Raw genomic sequence first — 16,949 nt, 5'->3', positions numbered from 1 at the left:
AAAACTAAAGAAATAAACAAACAGACAAACCTTACCCCCAAAAATGTCGTTACTTTTAATACGATGTGTCATGAAGCGGTTGTAAAAAGGGAAAAAGCAAACAACATGGTGGCCAATATAAGTTTCGAGCTTTTTCTCCGTGTTTACATAGCCTAATCTAAACACGAGGAGGGTTGAGAGAATTCGAACGTCTCGGCTTTGCTAGCTTTGGAGAATTTGAGGCTATGTAAACATGGAAAAAGTGCGCTATTGATTTGAGAAAATTATTCTTAAAAAATACGCGCGAATCTAAAACGTCACAACAGTGTTTACATATTCTCATCTAAACACACCTATCGACCAATGATAGCGCACGTAGTAGCCCTGTTATTTTATAATATGTCTTGTGACACGCATGTAATCTCGTTCATACGTGATGTAATAGACCTACTTTTTAAGATGATGGAAAAAAGAACTTAAAATACATTTTCACAATCCTTTTTAATTGTAAACAATGGGTGGGAATTAGAAATAATCAAGGATCTAAATCAGCTTTGGAAACCTACAGCATTCATTGTGCTTTGAACAAAGAAAATTTCTCTCGCGGTGCTATCTTGGTTCTCAATATGAAACAATAGATGAGAAGTCATAACAATACCCCTGGCCCTTAACAACAATAGACCGAGGTAGTGTTTTCAACATGGGACCAGAGACATTAACGGCCTTTCTACATTACTTTCGTTCCATGTATATAATGATATTTTATGAAGTAATATATATAAACACGAGAGACAGTGTTTCATCGGAATATCCGAACACCGAGAAGAGAGTTGAAAATACCACGCTCACTGGAGTATTTTTGACGCAATTCGAGGTGTTTGGCCGATGAAACACTGTCTCGAGTGTTTGATATATCTTCTTAATCGAAACGAAAACTAAGGAAATAGATTTTTCATTTACTGGTAATTAAGCGTTAAAACATAATAAAACAAATTCAACACAAGGAAAGCTAGGGGGCTTATATCAGGGGGGGCTTATAACCGGGTGTATTTTCTGGTTTAAAGGTAGATAGGCCTACAACCAAGGGGGGGCGGGGGGGGGAGACTTATAAGCGGCAGTTTACGGTAGGTCATATCAAATGCAACCCGGAACAAGCAAATTAAAAGTAGCTTCACGTTTATGAATTGCAAGAATCCCACCAGTTTACGAATTTCAAAACAGAGATAAAAATTATAGGCAAAGTGCTTTGAGGGCCCAAAATTTTATTCAAACTAGCACTCTTGTTGATATGTTCAGCTCTGTTCAAAGCCATACATTTGCGAACAATTACGGCTTACTACACAACATTGAAATTACATTTATAAGTTTAATAGACCATTTCCAATTGTTTAAGTTTTCAGAAGTTTCTCTTCTAACTTCCAATCATAAAAAAGAAAAGAAAAAACAACTAAATACCGTCCTACAATCTGTCCATGCAATAAGACGAGCTCATCATTTATATTCAACTATGTCACATTAGATATTTGATCAGTGATTCGATAGAGTAAATAATTATATAAACTCTTGTTTACATTTTACCAGTCTTCATTAGTACTGTTCTTTCAAACAGTTACATAAATACATACAAATTTTATTTATACTCGGGGGCCGTGCTGGAGCTTCAAGTTAGGCTCCTAGCTTCTAATAAGTCGAGTTTAGAAAACAATCTTCTTTTAGTGACTTAAAGCTTGGGGTGTGTTCTTAGCCCCCCCCCCCCCCCCTCCCCTCCCCATAGGGGGTACTCCCATCAGACAAGCTATATGGGTATGTGCCGCTGTGAAGGGTATGGTTTTCAGGCAGTTTAGCCTTACAAAGAAACACACTCTAGCTTCTCGCTCTACCGGATCGAAAATCCCCTACACCTCATTGGCCCTCTCGCTTCGGAGAGGACCAATGGGAAAGCTAACACTTCGATCCTAACACCAGACTATCCTGATATAAAAAGATCACCAAACAACTATTGGAGGGGGAACGGAATTGAGAAACGTCTCTAACTTTCCCTAGGTAACATTTAATTTAAAGTTGTCACGCCTCAAACAAAGAGATTCGTGAAGAATGGAAACCGAGCGGTCCTGCTGAAGCAACTATGATGTCAGACAACAAATTACTGCTATATCTCGGACCAAGTACATCTGGTGACGAGGATGTCGATTACAGAGCTCCCAAAACACCTTCTTACTGTCCTCCAACGGACACCGAAGAACACACGGCGGAGGACAAACAAAATGATACTAACGGAAAAGCATCTAGACTTAACCTCCGATTATATCATATAACAGACGCAAATCTCTAAAAGATACGCTCGTTAGAGTGAAAATTTAATTGAAGGCTAAAATACATCGCTATCGCAATTCACGAAGGGAGTCCGTGTTGGCCTGTCATATCTTTTGTTTTCAACATAGAAATCAGACAGTTGTCTTGAAAAGGCTATAATTTCCCGGGAAAGTGGCTAGTATAGTGTATATATAATTTAGTCTAGAACAGGGTTCTTTACCCGGGGTTCTATAATAGAAATTGAAAGTCGTAAGTGACTTTGTAAGGTATTACTTATCCTGTATTGGACTACGATTAGGGGCTTTTGGTGCATTAATGCGTTGCAAAATCAAACTGATCAAGCTCTAGTATAGGGTAAAGGCAGAGGGTAAAGGTTTCGGTGTGCCAGCTGCACACCCCTACCCAATGATTTTCAGACGACCCCAGGGTTCACAAAAACAAAGCCGAAATGTACAAAGTATAATGGGTTATAAAGCAAATCAATGTTTCAAAACAGTATTACATGTAACCCTAATTTGTAGCGTTATTCTACGTCTAGACTAACCAAATTGATCAGGGCAACTCTGGTTTTGGTTTTTGCTACGTTTTGAAAGTTCAGATTTTAACGCCAACTTTGCGCATTTCCCACCTGTCAATCCAGAGCAGTGCACATTTTCCCCCTTCCCCACCTCCTCCGGGAAAGCATGATTATGGATTGGTTTTGCTCCTAAACCTCCTCGAATGTTAGAAAAGTGTTAAGCTTCTTTAAAACACTACACTGAAAACGAGGGATCTTTAAGACTTGCTCCCCTTGCAATTTCGTCTTTGAGATGTTAAAGTCTTTCCGTCATAATACTTGAGTAGATTAGTTCACTGGTAATTTCGAAAAACGCTGCATGAGCATGACGTCAGGGAGACCGCGCTTTCCAACACAGGTTCCGACGGTACAAACTGACAACTACTGATTATTGGAGCAACTACTTCAATATGTATACTTCGTTAGTTGTGGCGCTAGTCACGAAAATTCGTCCATCTGGCGCTGTTGCTATTCGAATAGGACGTGGTAAATCAGTGATAGTTTTGCCAGTGAAGCGACCGTCTAAAGAAAACTGCTGAACTCGGTTATTGTAATGATCACATACAAGAAGATTATTGGAGCTGTCTAGAAGCATATCATGCGGCCAGTCAAATTGTCCATCTCGTTTCCCTTTTTTTCCAAACTTGTACAAGAAAGTTCCTGACTGATCGAAAACCTTAATACAGTTATTGTCTGTATCAGATACGAGAAACATGTTTTTGTAAGGAATGCAACTTGCTGGTTTGTTGAGTTTCTCTGGGCCTCTGTCTCCAAGTATGGAAATAGTTTTTCCTTCCTGTGACAACACTTGAATCCTATTATTGCCGCACTCGGTTACAACAATGCGTCCTTCATCATCTAAACAAACGTCAACTGGATCCTTAAACTCTCCTTTTCCTAAGCCATGTTTTCCAAAGCTTTTAACAACAGTTCCTGTCTGAGTATTTATGTGTTGTATTCTATGATTCCCTTGATCTGCAATTAGAATCTCGTTCTTGTTTAGATAGGAAACGCCAGACGCATAGCTAAATTGTCCGGGATTTGCTCCTTCCCTACCACGTTTCGTTAAACAGTTACCATCTCTGTCGAACTCGTAAACACAGTCGCCAAAGTAATCTGTCACAACTATCTTGCCTTCTGAACTAACAGCGATTCCATCCAGCCATCCGGGTTCATCTCCTGCAAAGAATTTTAAGTCCAACTCGCCAACGACAACGAGTTCACGTTCTTTCACCTGCACTGTGAAAGGACAGCTTGGAAGCTTATCGCCATTGATCTTCATTTCAATACTGTAGTCGCCCGGTACTTTTGGAGTAAATTTCAGCTGAACATTACCGTCCCCTTTCTCACTAAGAATCACATTTGTAACATCTTTAGCGGGTTCAATCAAAACTTCAACTTGATCTTTCAGGTCAGGCTGGTTAATCATCATCCCTTCAGATGTTTGGGGGCATAACGTAAACACTGCTTCTACACCAGCCTGAAGAGTTTGCTTCAGTCCTTCAAGCGTTGATCGATTTGCGTCTGCCTTTGGGATTGTCTCAATAAAACCTAATTTCAAGTTCTTTGCAGAAGCAGCGGTAAATTTGACGAATGAGGTCTCATCATGTTTTGGAACTTCAATTTCACCCAATACTTCAAATCGCTGTTTCAAAGTTTCCTTGTTCCTCATGATATCTGAGCTTGAGCTTCTTTCTGTCAGATTTTTAGCAAACTGAACCGCTTGCTTCATTTGTTTGAGCAGAGACTGAGCTTCCTTGATGGCTGAGTTGATTCTCTCAAGTCTCGTTACGCGTGCTGTCTCGAGTGATATAATGGCCTCACGCTCGCTCTCTCGAATCACTTCGATCATCTGCCCAGCAGCTTGCGAGACCTCGCGTTTAGCGGTTGCGATATTGTTTTCCAACTTAGAAGCCGTTTCTTCAAATTGTCGTATCAATTCACAAAGCTCGCTTACCCTTTCGTTGATCATTTCAGCGCCAGACATGATGTTGGGTTTCTCGTCATGAGCTGTTTTGTCGAGTAAAACGATGTCGTGATTTCGGTGATCCGTGACTATGCAAATTTGGCAAACACAAACTTGGCAGGAAATACAGAAAAATGTCGTGATTTCTCTCTCGTGGAACTGCTGTGAACAAAATGGTTGTCGCTTCAGCAAGGCTTCGTAATCTTTTGCTTTAAACTCCTTCGCTGACGTGACTTTGTGTCCTTCGAACGATGCGTTCAGCATTTCGTGTGCGTTGTAACAGTCTGGGCACATGAACTTTCCACAGTCAAAGCAATAGTACATCTGAGAGTTGTTTTTCCTACATTGGGAACAAGCGATGTTACTTCCATCGCCACTCCGACGAACGGCAAGGACACTCAACAAACTGTTGTGGAAAAAACTGCTCGGTAAACTTTGGAAACGATTTCCTTCGGGTAGATCGATTTGGGTTTGACACTCTGGACAGCGGAACTTTCCTTGTCTGTGGCTGGCTCTTGCATGATTCTCCAAACACTGACAGCAAAATGTGTGTAGACAGGATATAGTTTTGGGTTGGTTGTAGGTATCGAGACAAATGGAGCATTCAAGATGTTTCTTGAGGTCTTTCAAAAGGGACTCCACCGCTAGGCGTCGCTTGTTTAGTGAAGCTCTCGAAACACAACTCAGTGCATCAAGGTTTTACTTTAGTTTCCGAGAAAACCGAATTAATTAACGTCATAACTGTCTGCTTGGAGCCAATCAAATGTCACAAAATTATTGATGTCTGAGTGAAGCCTTGGTTGGTCTTTTGAGCGTTTGCATCGATAATTATGTGAATCCAAGGGTCAGTAAAGAGGTTCTAAGTAGTTGATAAATCGGAAATGCTTGTCGTATTTTTCATTTTCGTCACAGACGGTCTACGCAAAAGAAAGAAACAAAGAGACAAACCCTCCCCCCAGAAAATATCTCCACTTTTAATCCGAAGTGTCATGAGGTGGTAGTAAAATGTTGGCCAATACACACTCTGCTTGTAAGAATTTATATTTTTCATGCCCACACTATATACTCTTAGGCAGGCGAAAATCATTCTTAAGTACAAAATTAACTTTAATTTGAAGGAAACTTGAAAATAGTCTTTAGTCAGATAGAAAAACACAAAAGAGATAATAATAAACCATAAAGGAACAAGGATTGTTAAGGATTGAGAAGATTGACACGGATTACAAACGAAGAGACTTTTCACGATGCACAAACCGTGAAGTAGCTCCTTTGAGGAGAGGTACAATATACATTTTCACGACAGTTTTTAATTGTAAACAATGGCTAATAATTCAGTAGAAGTAACCTTGAGGATCTTAATCAGCTGTGATAACCTAAAGCATTCATAGCGTTTTTAACAAAGGATATTTCTCTCGCGGTGCTATCTTATGTTAAAATTCTTTACAACATTGTAGTTGTCGCTGGTCGCTGAAAGACTCAAAAATTCGATCTAACCACCTTAGTAACTACTAGATTAGCTCAAATCGTAATTTGGTCATAACACCATAAAAAGATGATGTCATGGAGTAACAACGTTAGAGAATAATGAAAAACGTAAAAAACAAGGTTTCTTAAGTCTCAAAATTTCAGTTTTTCTCAAGTCTGCGCGTTTCTCATTTGTTCATTCAGAGCAGTGCAAATTCCTACTCCAACTCTCCCCCTTGTGAAAGTTTGCACCTAGAATAGCAGGTTATCACATCCTAAACGTACTCGACTCTGCGTAGCAAGTGTTCCCGCCGGCTAGCTAGAGCTTTTTCCGCAACGGGGCCGCGCGCAAGTTGGAGCGAGAGCAAAGAAAACGAAGCATGGAATGGTGGGGCTAACTGTCGCCCCACCACACCATGCTATGCAGTCAAGCGGGAAGTACAGTCAGTCTTTTCCGGTGCTGTTTCGTGCAAGACAAGACAAAAAGCCATACTGAAAACTACTTCAGAACGCATCGCATCCTGATGAGCACAACTGATGCATGAAATTAATTCAACCAGAAATATGCAAATTTGACGAATTGTGCTGAAGTAGTTCACCTTGCAACAGCACTCACAACTTTACGAATTTAAAATCAAAGGCAAAATTACAGTCATAGAGCTTTTGTAGCCCAAAACTTTTATTCAAATTGGCACTAAGTTCTTTATTTGGAAGCGGAACACTTTCGACCAGTTCAGCCCGATCTGTTCAAAGCCATGCATTTGTAAACAATGAATTTGATCGCAATTTATGCTAAATTCGGACTGCTGCTGAAGGTTCTTATTTTTACATTATACAGTGAGACCTCTACTAAGCGGAAACTTACCCCGAAATTAACGCGCGTGTTATATTTCCCTTTATAACGAACCCCTGTTCAGCAGACACCTCTATTAAGCGGACGACGCCGCTAAAATATATTGTATTTTGCTAATTTATATTGTTAAAAACCTCTATTAAACGGACACCGGACTGAATTGACAATGTGGCACTGGATTACGTCCTTGAAAGAGTCAATTAAATGTACCTGAATTATCGTTGCTGTATGGAAAGGGAATTATCACAAACAAATTAAAGTTGGTAATGAAAGCTGACGAACTTGAAATCTGGATAGCTTCGTTAACAACCTGGAACTTTATTACAGTACAGAGGAACCGTTGAATGTTAATTATTAACAAACAAGGCAAAATTGTTATAAACCTTTCGGACACGCTCTATTAAGCGAACACTTGGGAAGGTCCCGAGGGTGTCCGCTTAATACAGGTTTCACTGTATTTACAACTTAAGTTAAGTGAGTTATAAGTTACCATTTTCTGTCGAATGAGGTTTAAAAAAAGATGTTGTACGATGAACCATGCAATAACACAAGCTCATTGTTTTAATATGTTCAAACAAGGAAAAAAGATATTATTTTGCTAATTTTCACTCTGTAGCTACCTGTATAAACTGCAGTAGCTTGAAGTCATAATTTTAACATACTTTAACAATACTGTTCTTTCACACACGGGTGACAAAATAGCTCTCTTCTAGTAACTCTCAGCCTGGGGTGTGTTCTTAGTATGTAATGATCTTAAAATGAGGCTTAACTTTAGGTCTCAACGTTATTATGAAAAAGACTGTTACAAAAATTAAGCCTGCGGAACGTAGAAATCATAATGTGGTTTAAATTATGTAAGTCAAATTAATATCTCCCAAACTCTCTCGTCTTTTAGAAAAGTGTAAGGTTTCCTTGAAACCCTACACGGAAAACGATTAATCTCTTAGACACGCTTACTACACGATTTCAACTTTTCAATGTAAATTCTGTACAGCATAATACTTGACTAGATAAGTTCACATCGTAATTTGTGCATAATCCCATCAATAAACATGACGTCATAGAGACCGTGCTTTACAACACAGGGTCGGTACCCCGGAACGGGAACTCCCATATAAAAATGACGGGGGTGCTCATCGTACCATTTAGGGGTTGAAAACACGGTTTTCGTTCATCTTAGAGAGTTCAGTCTCAGATGGTCCACAGCGGGAGCTGCCATAGCATTATTTAGGGTACTGAGCCGAAACAAACGACAGGAGAAAATGTGTTGTTTTAGAATTGGTACGTAAAACATTTTAAGACACGCCCGCAAAACAGGATGTTGGTACTTCTTACGGGGTTCTTTTCAAAATTTCCGACGAGCAACCCTGTCCTTTTTTACAGGTGTATCCCCCCCCCCCCCCACACACACACACTTTCTTAGCTCTCCCGCTAGTCACTTGGCTTATAACCGGATGTGTTTTCTAGTTTACAGGTACATGGGCCTATAACCGGGAACGGGGGTGGGGGGCTTTTATATAAGCGGCAGTTCACGGTAGTTCATATCAAATGTAACCCGGAATGAGCAAATTAAAAGTAGCTTCACGTTCATGAATTCCAAGAATCCCACCGGTTTACGAATTTCAAAAAAGAGACAAAAATTACTGGCAAAATGCATCGGTGGCCCAAAGTTTTTATTCAAATTAGCGCTCTTGATGTTCAGCTCTATTCAAAGCCATACATTTGCGAACAATGATTTCTCTTCACGCCTTACTACACAACATTAAAATTACATTTACAAGTTTAATAGACCATTTCCAATTGTTTAAGTTTTCAGAAGTTTCTCTCCTAACTTCCAATAGTTCTGAATAAAAAAGAAACGAACAAAAACAACTAAATACTGTCCTACAATCTGTCCATGTAATAAGAATAGCTCATCATTTTGTTTATATTCAGTTATGTCCCTTAAGACATCTGATTATTGATTCGATAGACTAAATAATTATATAAACGGTTGTTTACATTTTACAAATATTCGTTAGTAGTGTTCTTTCAAACAGTTACAAAAACACATACAACCTTTATTTATACTCGCGGACCGTGCTGGAGCTTTACGTCAGGCTCCTAGCTTCTTATAAGTCGAGTTTAGAAAACAATCTTCTTTCACTGACTTAAATCCTGGGGTGTGTTCTTAGCCCTCCTTCTTCCCCCTGTAGGTACTCCCATCAGACAAGCTATATGGGTATGTGCCGATGTGCAGAGTATGCTTTTCAGGCCGATTTAGTCTGGGATAGGTTACAGAAATCAGGCAGTTTTGGCAGTCTTGAAAAGGGTATAATTTACCGGGAAAGTGGCTAGTGTATACATAATTTAGTCTAGAACAGGGTTCTTTACCCGGGGTTCTATAATAGAAATTGAAAGTCCTAAGTGACTTTGTAAAATATTACTTAGCGTATATTGGACTACGATTAGGGGCTTCTGGTGCATTAATGGTTGCAAAATCAAGCTGATCAAGCTCTAGTGTAGGGTAAAGGCAGAGGGTAAAGGTTTCAGTTTTCAGAGTACCCCAGGGTTCACAAAAGCAAAGCCGACATTTACAAAGTATAATGGGTTATAACGCAAATCAATATTTGAAAACAGTATTACATGTAACCCTAATTTGAAGCGTTATTCTACGTCGAGACTAACCAAAATGATAGGGACAACTCTGGTTTTGATTTTTGCTACGTTTTGAAACTTCAGATATTCTCACCAAGTTTGTGCATTTCCGGCCATTTGTTCATCCAGAGCAGTGCACATTTTCCCCCTTCCCCACATCCCCCGGGAAAGCATGATTACCCTGGGTTATTGCTACTAAACCTCCTCCACTATTAGAAAAGTGTAAGGCTTCTCAAAACACTACACTGAAAACGAGACATATTTTAGACATGCTTCCTTTGCATTTTCGTCTTCGAAATGCTAAGTCTCTCTATCATAATACTTGACTAGGTTAGTTCATGGTAATTTCGAATAACGCTTTATGAACATGACGTCAGAGAGACCGTGCATTCCAACACAGGGTCGGTACAAACTGACAACTACTGATTGTTGAAACAACTACTTCAATATGTATAGTTTGTTAGCTTCAAAGCTAGTCACGAGAATACGTCCATCTGGCGCTGTTGCTATTCCTGAAGGACGTGGTAAATGAGCGATAGTTTTGCCTGTGAAGTGACCGTCTAAAGAAAACTGCTGAACTCGGTCATTGTCACTATCACATACAAGAAGATTATTGGAGCTGTCTAGAAGCATATCATATGGCCAGTCAAATTGTCCATCTTGATTCCCTTTTTTTCCAAACTTGTACAAGAAAGTTCCTGACTGATCGAAAACCTTAATACAGTTATTGCCTGTATCAGATACGAAAAACATGTTTTTGTAAGGAATGCAGCTTGTTGGTTTGTTGAGTTTCTCTGAGCCTCTGTCTCCAAATATGGAAATAGTTCTTCCTTTCTGTGACAACACTTGTATCCTATGATTGCCGTACTCGGTTACAACAATGCGTCCTTCATCATCTAAACAAACATCAACTGGATCCATAAACTCTCCTTTTCCTAAGCCACGCTTTCCAAAGCTTTTCACAACAGTTCCTGTCTGAATATTTATGTGTTGTATTCTATGATTCCATTGATCTGCAATTAGAATCTCGTTCTTGTTTACATAGGAAACACCAGACGCAGAGCTAAATTGTCCGGGATTTGCTCCTTCGCTACCACGTTTCGTTAAACAGTTACCATCTCTGTCGAACTCGTAAACACAGTCGCCAGAGTCATCTGTCACAACTATCTTGCCTTCTGAGCTAACAGCGATTCCATCCAACCATTCGGGTTCATCTCCTGCAAAGAATTTTAAGTCCAACTCGCCAACGACGAGTTCACGTTCTTTTACTTGCACTGTGAAAGGACAGCTTGGAAGCTTGTCCCCATTGATCTTGATTTCAATACTGTAGTCGCCCGGTACTTTTGGAGTAAATTTCAGCTGAAGATTACCGTCCTCTTTCTTGCTAAGAATCACATTTGTAACATCTTTAGCGGGTTCAATCAGAACTTCAACGTGATCTTTCAGGTCAGGCTGGTTAATCATCGTCCCTTCAGATGTTTGGGGGCATAACGTAAACACTGCTTCTACACCAGCCTGAAGAGTTTGATTCAGTCCTTTAAGCGTTGATCGCCTTGCGTCTGCCTTTGGGATTGTCTCAATAAAACCTAATTTCAAGTTCTTTGTAGAAGCAGCGGTAAATTTGACGAATGAGGTCTCATCATGTTTTGGAACTTCAATTTCACGCAATACTTCCAATCGCTGTTTCAAAGTTTCCTTGTTCCTCATGATATCCGAGCTTGAGCTTCTTTCTGTCAGATTTTTAGCAAAGTCAACCGCTTGCTTCATTTGTTTGAGCAGAGACTGAGCTTCCTGGATGGCGGAGTTAATTCTCTCGAGCCTCGTCACGCGTGTTGTCTCGAGTGATATAATCGCATCACGCTCGCGCTCTCGAATCACTTCGATCATCTGCCCAGCAGCTTGCGAGACTTCGCGTTTAGCGGTTGCGATATTGTTTTCCAACTTAGAAGCCGTTTCTTCAAATTGTCGAATCACTTCACGAAGCTCGCACACCCTTTCGTTGATCATTTGAGCGCCAGACATGATGTTGGGTTTCTCGTCATGAGCTGCTTTGTCGAGTAAAACGATGTCGTGATTTCTGTGATCCGTGACTATGCAAATTTGGCAAACACAAGCTTGGCACGAAAAACAGAAAAATCTCATGATTTCTCTCTCGTGGAACTGCTGTGAACAAAATGGCTGTCGCTTCAGCAAGGCCTCGTAATCTTCTGCTTTAAACTCCTTCACTGACGTGACCTTGTGTCCTTCGAACGATGCGCTTAACATTTCGTGTGCGTTGTAACAGTCTGGGCACATAAACCGTCCACAATCAAAGCAATAGTACATCTGAGAGTTGTTTTTCCTACATTGGGAACAAGCCATGTTACCTCCATCGCCACTCCGTCGAACGGCAAGAAGACTCAATAAACTGTTGTGGAAAAAACTGCTCGGTAAGCTTTGGAAACGATTTCCTTCGGGCAGATCGATTTGGGCTTGACATTCTGGACAACGGAACTTTCCTTGTCTGTGGCTGGCTCTTGCATGATTCTCCAAACACTGACAGCAAAATGTGTGTAGACATGATATGGTTTTGGGTTTGCTGTAGGTTTCGAGACAAATGGAGCATTCAAGATGTTTCTTGAGGTCTTTCAAAAGGGACTCCATCGCTAGGCGTCGCTTGTTCAGTGATACTGCAATAAGCTTTTATTTTTAGTTTTCCTAGAAACCGAATTAATTAACGTCATAACTGTCTGCTTGGAGCCAATCAAATGTCACAAAATTATTGACCTCTGAGTGAAGCCTTAGTTGGTCTTTTGAGCGTTTGCATGGATAATTATATGAAGCCAGGGGTCAGTAAAGAGGCTCTAAGTAGTTGATAAATCGGAAATGCTTGTCGTGTTTTCATACACGTCGCAGACGGTCTACGCAAAAGAAAGAAACAAAGAGACAAACCCTCCCCCCAGAAAATATCGCCACTTTTAACCCGAAGTGTCATGAAGTGGTAGTAAAATGTTGGCCAATACACACTCTGCTTGGAAGAATTTATATTTTTCATGCCCAGACTATATACTCTTAGGCAGGCGAAAATCATTCTTAAGTACAAAATTAACTTTAATTTGAAGGAAACTTGAAAATAGTCTTTAGTCAGATAGAGAAACACAAAAGAGATAATAATAATAAACCATAAAGGAACAAGGATTGTTAAGGATGGAGAAGATTGACACGGATTACAAACGAAGAGACTTTTCACGATGCACAAACCGTGAAGTAGCTCCTTTGAGGAGAGGTACAATATACATTTTCACGACAGTTTTTAATTGTAAACAATGGCTAATAATTTAGTAGAAGAAACCTTGAGGATCTTAATCAGCTGTGATAACCTAAAGCATTCATAGCGTTTTTAACAAAGGATATTTCTCTCGCGGTGCTATCTTATGTTAAAATTCTTTACAACATTGTAGTTGTCACTGGTCGCTGAAAGACCTCTAAGTTGTTAGGTATTGCTACTCAAAAACTCGATCTAACCACCTTAGTAACTACTAGATTAGCTCAAATCGTAATTTGGGCATAACACTATAAAAAGATGATGTCATGGAGTAACAACGTCAGAGAATAATGAAAAACGTAAAAACAAGGAGGTTTCTTAAGTCTCAAAATTTCAGTTTTTCTCAAGTCTGCGCGTTTCTCATTTGTTCATTCAGAGCGGTGCAAATTCCTACTCCAACTCTCCCCCTTGTGAAAGTTTACACCTAGAATAGCAGGTTATCACATCCTAAACGTACTCGACTCTGCGTAGCAAGTGTTCCCGTACTAGCTAGAGCTTTTTCTGCAACCGGGCCGCGCGCAAGTTGGAGCGAGAGCAAAGAAAACGAAGTATGGGATGGTGGGGCTAACTGTCGCCCCACCACCCCATGCCCATGCTATGCAGTCAAGCGGCAAGTACAGTCAGTCTTTTCCGGTGCTGTTTCGTGCAAGGTAAGACAAAAAGCCCTACTAAAAATTACTTCAGAACGTATCGCATCCTGATGAGCACAACTGATGCATCAAATTAATTCAACCCGAAATATGCAAACTTGACGAATTGTGCTGAAGTAGTTTCTTGCAACACACTCACCACTTTACGAATTTAAAATCAAAGGCAACAGCCATAGAACTTTTGCAGCCCAAAACTTTTATTCAAATTGGCACTAAGTTCTTTATTTGGAAGCGAAACACTTTCGATCAGTTCGGTTCAGCCCGATCTGTTCAAAGCCATGCATTTGTAAACAATGAATTTCATCGCAATTTATGCTAAATTCGGACTGCGGCTGAAGGTTCTTATTCTTACATTATACAGACGCCTTGTTAGGGGTAAATTCCGACAAGCGACATGGCCTTGAAACGGCGACATGAGAGCTATGAATTGGCGACGAACGACAGACTATTCCAGCGAAATAGAGAAAGCGACACCAATGGCCAGATAGACCGACAACGAATTTCGGAACTGAGGATGCAGTGATTGTTTTAAACGTCTGAGTCGAAGTGAAGACGTATTTCCAGAGTTTTAAATGTGTTTTCCTCTCACGCACGATGTCGACGGGTCGTGAAACACAGGCTTTCTTATATATATGCTAAAACGTCCGCGTCGAATAAATCGAGTCCGTCATTGCTGAGTATTTTTTCTCACTCTCAGCTGAGAGAGCAGTGGCCTAAAACGTCTAAAAACACGCTTAAGGAGAAAGGAAAGAGATCTTCGAAAGTCTGCTTCATATTTTTATCAGTGGGTCACCAGTAAAAGAATATGAAGCTGTATTATCAACAAATGGCATTATGGAAGGAAAAGAGAGACAGGGGAAAGCTGCCAAGGTCTTCTCGTCTTCAGCGGAAAGTAAGGGTTACGCCAAATTCAAAGGAAGATTATAGATAGGAGAGATTATCTGATTGAGGCCGTTGAGATTTTGAGTTAAAGAACGGTTGTTAAACATAAACATGGTAAAAATAGTCATAGGTTCGATTGTACTTTAGGTCCAAATACTGACTGAAAAATGGCTGAAAATAGCAATTCCAAGCGTCTCAATTTCAAAATTTCCCGGGGGAGCATGCCCCCACATCTCCTAGGAGGTTAGCAACTTCAGCGCTCGAAAGCATGCCCAAGCCCTTAGAAAGCATGCCCCCAATATGCCCCCCAGCATGCCCCCAGCCCCTTAGAAAATTTTGAAAAATTGAAGTAGATAAGAAGTCTTTTCCTTCATTCTGAGTCGAAATGTGATGCTTTAAAAGTAACCTTAAAGGAATCATTAAACCCACTGACCGGAGAAATGCATGGCTCTGGATTACGTCCTTGAAACAGTCGATTAAACGTACCTGTATTATCGTTGCTGTATGGAAATGGCATTATCACAAACAAATTAAAGTTGGTAATGAAAGCTGACGAACTTGAAATCTGGATTGCTTCGTTAACAACCTGGAACTTTATTACAGTACAGAGGAACCGTTGAATGTTAATTATTAATAAACATTGCGAAATTGTTATAAACCTTTCGGACACGCTCTATTAAGCGGACACTTGGGAAGGTCCTGAGGGTGTCCGCTTAATACAGGTTTCATTGTATTTACAACTTAAGTTAAGTGAGTTATAAGTTACCATTTTCTGTCGATTGAGGTTTAAAAAAAGATGTTGTACGATGAATCATGCAATAACACAAGCTCATTGTTTTAATATGTTCAAACAAGGCGAAAAGACATTATTTTGCTAATTTTCACTCTGTAGCTAACTGTATAACCTACAGTAGCTTGAAGTCATAATTTTAACATACTTTAACAGTACTGCTCTTTCACACGCGGGTGACAAATTAAATATGTCTCCTCTAGTAACTCTCAGCCTGGTGTGTGTATGTAATGATTTTAAAATGAGGCTTAACTTAATTAGGCCTCAACGCTATTATGAAAAAGATTCTTACAGAAATAAAGCCCGCGGAATGTAGAAATAGATAATGTGGTTTAAATTATGTAAGCCAAATCAATATCTCCCAAACTCTCTCGTCTTTTAGAAAAGTGTAAGGTTCCCTTGGAACCCTACACAGAAAACGATAAATCTCTTAGACACGCTTACTACACGATTTCAACTTTTCAATGTAAATTCTGTACAGCATAATACTTGACTAGATAAGTTCACAACGTAATTTGTGCATAATCCCATATAAACATGACGTCATAGAGACCGTGCTTTACAACACAGGGTCGGTACCCCGGAACGGGAACTCCCATATAAAAATGACGGGGGTGCCCGTCGTACCTTTTAGGGGTTGAAAACGCGGTTTTCGTTCATCTTAGAGAGTTCAGTCTCAGATGGTCCACAGCGAGAGCTTCTAAAGCACTCTTTAGGGTACTGAGCCAACTGATTGTTTTGGTTTATGACATCACGACACTATTGTTCTTTGATGAGCCCAAGTTTCGGGAATTCTACTTAAAAACCTTGCAAAGTAGAAATGTTGGCGCGAAGTCAGTCGGTCCAAAAGTAAACTTTTGAGAAAAATGCACTTTAAGTTTTTTACACGAAGTATTAAGCATTTAACGAGCCACAAATAGCGGGAGGCGGGGGGGTGCAGATTGTATCTCGGGGGAGGGGGTGCAATGGTCGTTCTATTTTGTAAAAAGTTACCGCAGTTGTGGGAAATGTTCCTTTTCATAAGGGAAATGAATGAGCCTGTGATGGCAATTTGAGGGAAAGCTTTTCACAAATAATCATACCAATCGAGTTGTGCATGTCTTAAAAGTTTTTTTCTAAATTGTTTCGTTCATATAAGTTAAAAATAATCTATATTTTTGGTCACGTTCTTATAGTAAACAGTCTTGCTATAGCCGTTGCTACGTGAAAAAACTTATACCACTGTGTACTTTCACACTCATCTGGAAGGAAATTCGGCAAGATCGTTTCAAAATGTTTTTGACAATTCCTCAAGGGTCTTAAGTCTTGTATTTCCAAGAAATTGAATTTTTCATGAACATCGGCATATTTTAGGGTATCGTACCCCCTTAAGGTTATATATGGAACTACAGAGGGTCACGTGACCTCTTTTACGTAATAACTTCTAAACTGGATATTTTAGTCGGCCATTCAGGACAGATTCTCGCAGGGGCCATTAGCGCAATTATAAAAATAATAAATGTGAAAGTGATTGTATGTCATCTCGGTGGTCCATTTTAAGTTGTTTCTCCAAACA

At 39.9% G+C, this 16,949-nt stretch overlaps 2 protein-coding genes across 2 annotated transcripts; both read right to left on the bottom strand.

Annotated features, from left to right (window-relative positions):
* Positions 1 to 3,248: 3,248 nt before the first annotated feature.
* LOC145470352 (E3 ubiquitin-protein ligase TRIM45-like) lies at positions 3,249 to 6,106 on the bottom strand. Its single transcript, XM_081454189.1, has 2 exons — positions 6,069 to 6,106; positions 3,249 to 5,484 (listed from the first exon to the last, which is right to left on the bottom strand). The coding sequence occupies exons 1-2, from the start codon at positions 6,104 to 6,106 to the stop codon at positions 3,249 to 3,251; spliced, it is 2,274 nt and encodes a 757-aa protein (XP_081310315.1).
* Positions 6,107 to 9,301: 3,195 nt separating this feature from the next.
* Positions 9,302 to 14,010, bottom strand: LOC145470104 (E3 ubiquitin-protein ligase TRIM45-like). The gene has a single exon (XM_081453935.1). It carries the CDS (start codon positions 12,409 to 12,411, stop codon positions 10,207 to 10,209), a length of 2,205 nt encoding a protein of 734 aa, XP_081310061.1. The 5' UTR covers positions 12,412 to 14,010; the 3' UTR covers positions 9,302 to 10,206.
* Positions 14,011 to 16,949: the final 2,939 nt, after the last annotated feature.

Source organism: Orbicella franksi, chromosome 15 (assembly GCF_964199315.1).
Source record: "Orbicella franksi chromosome 15, jaOrbFran1.1, whole genome shotgun sequence".
Lineage (NCBI taxonomy): Eukaryota > Metazoa > Cnidaria > Anthozoa > Scleractinia > Merulinidae > Orbicella > Orbicella franksi.
This window is presented reverse-complemented; position numbering and strand designations above follow the sequence as displayed.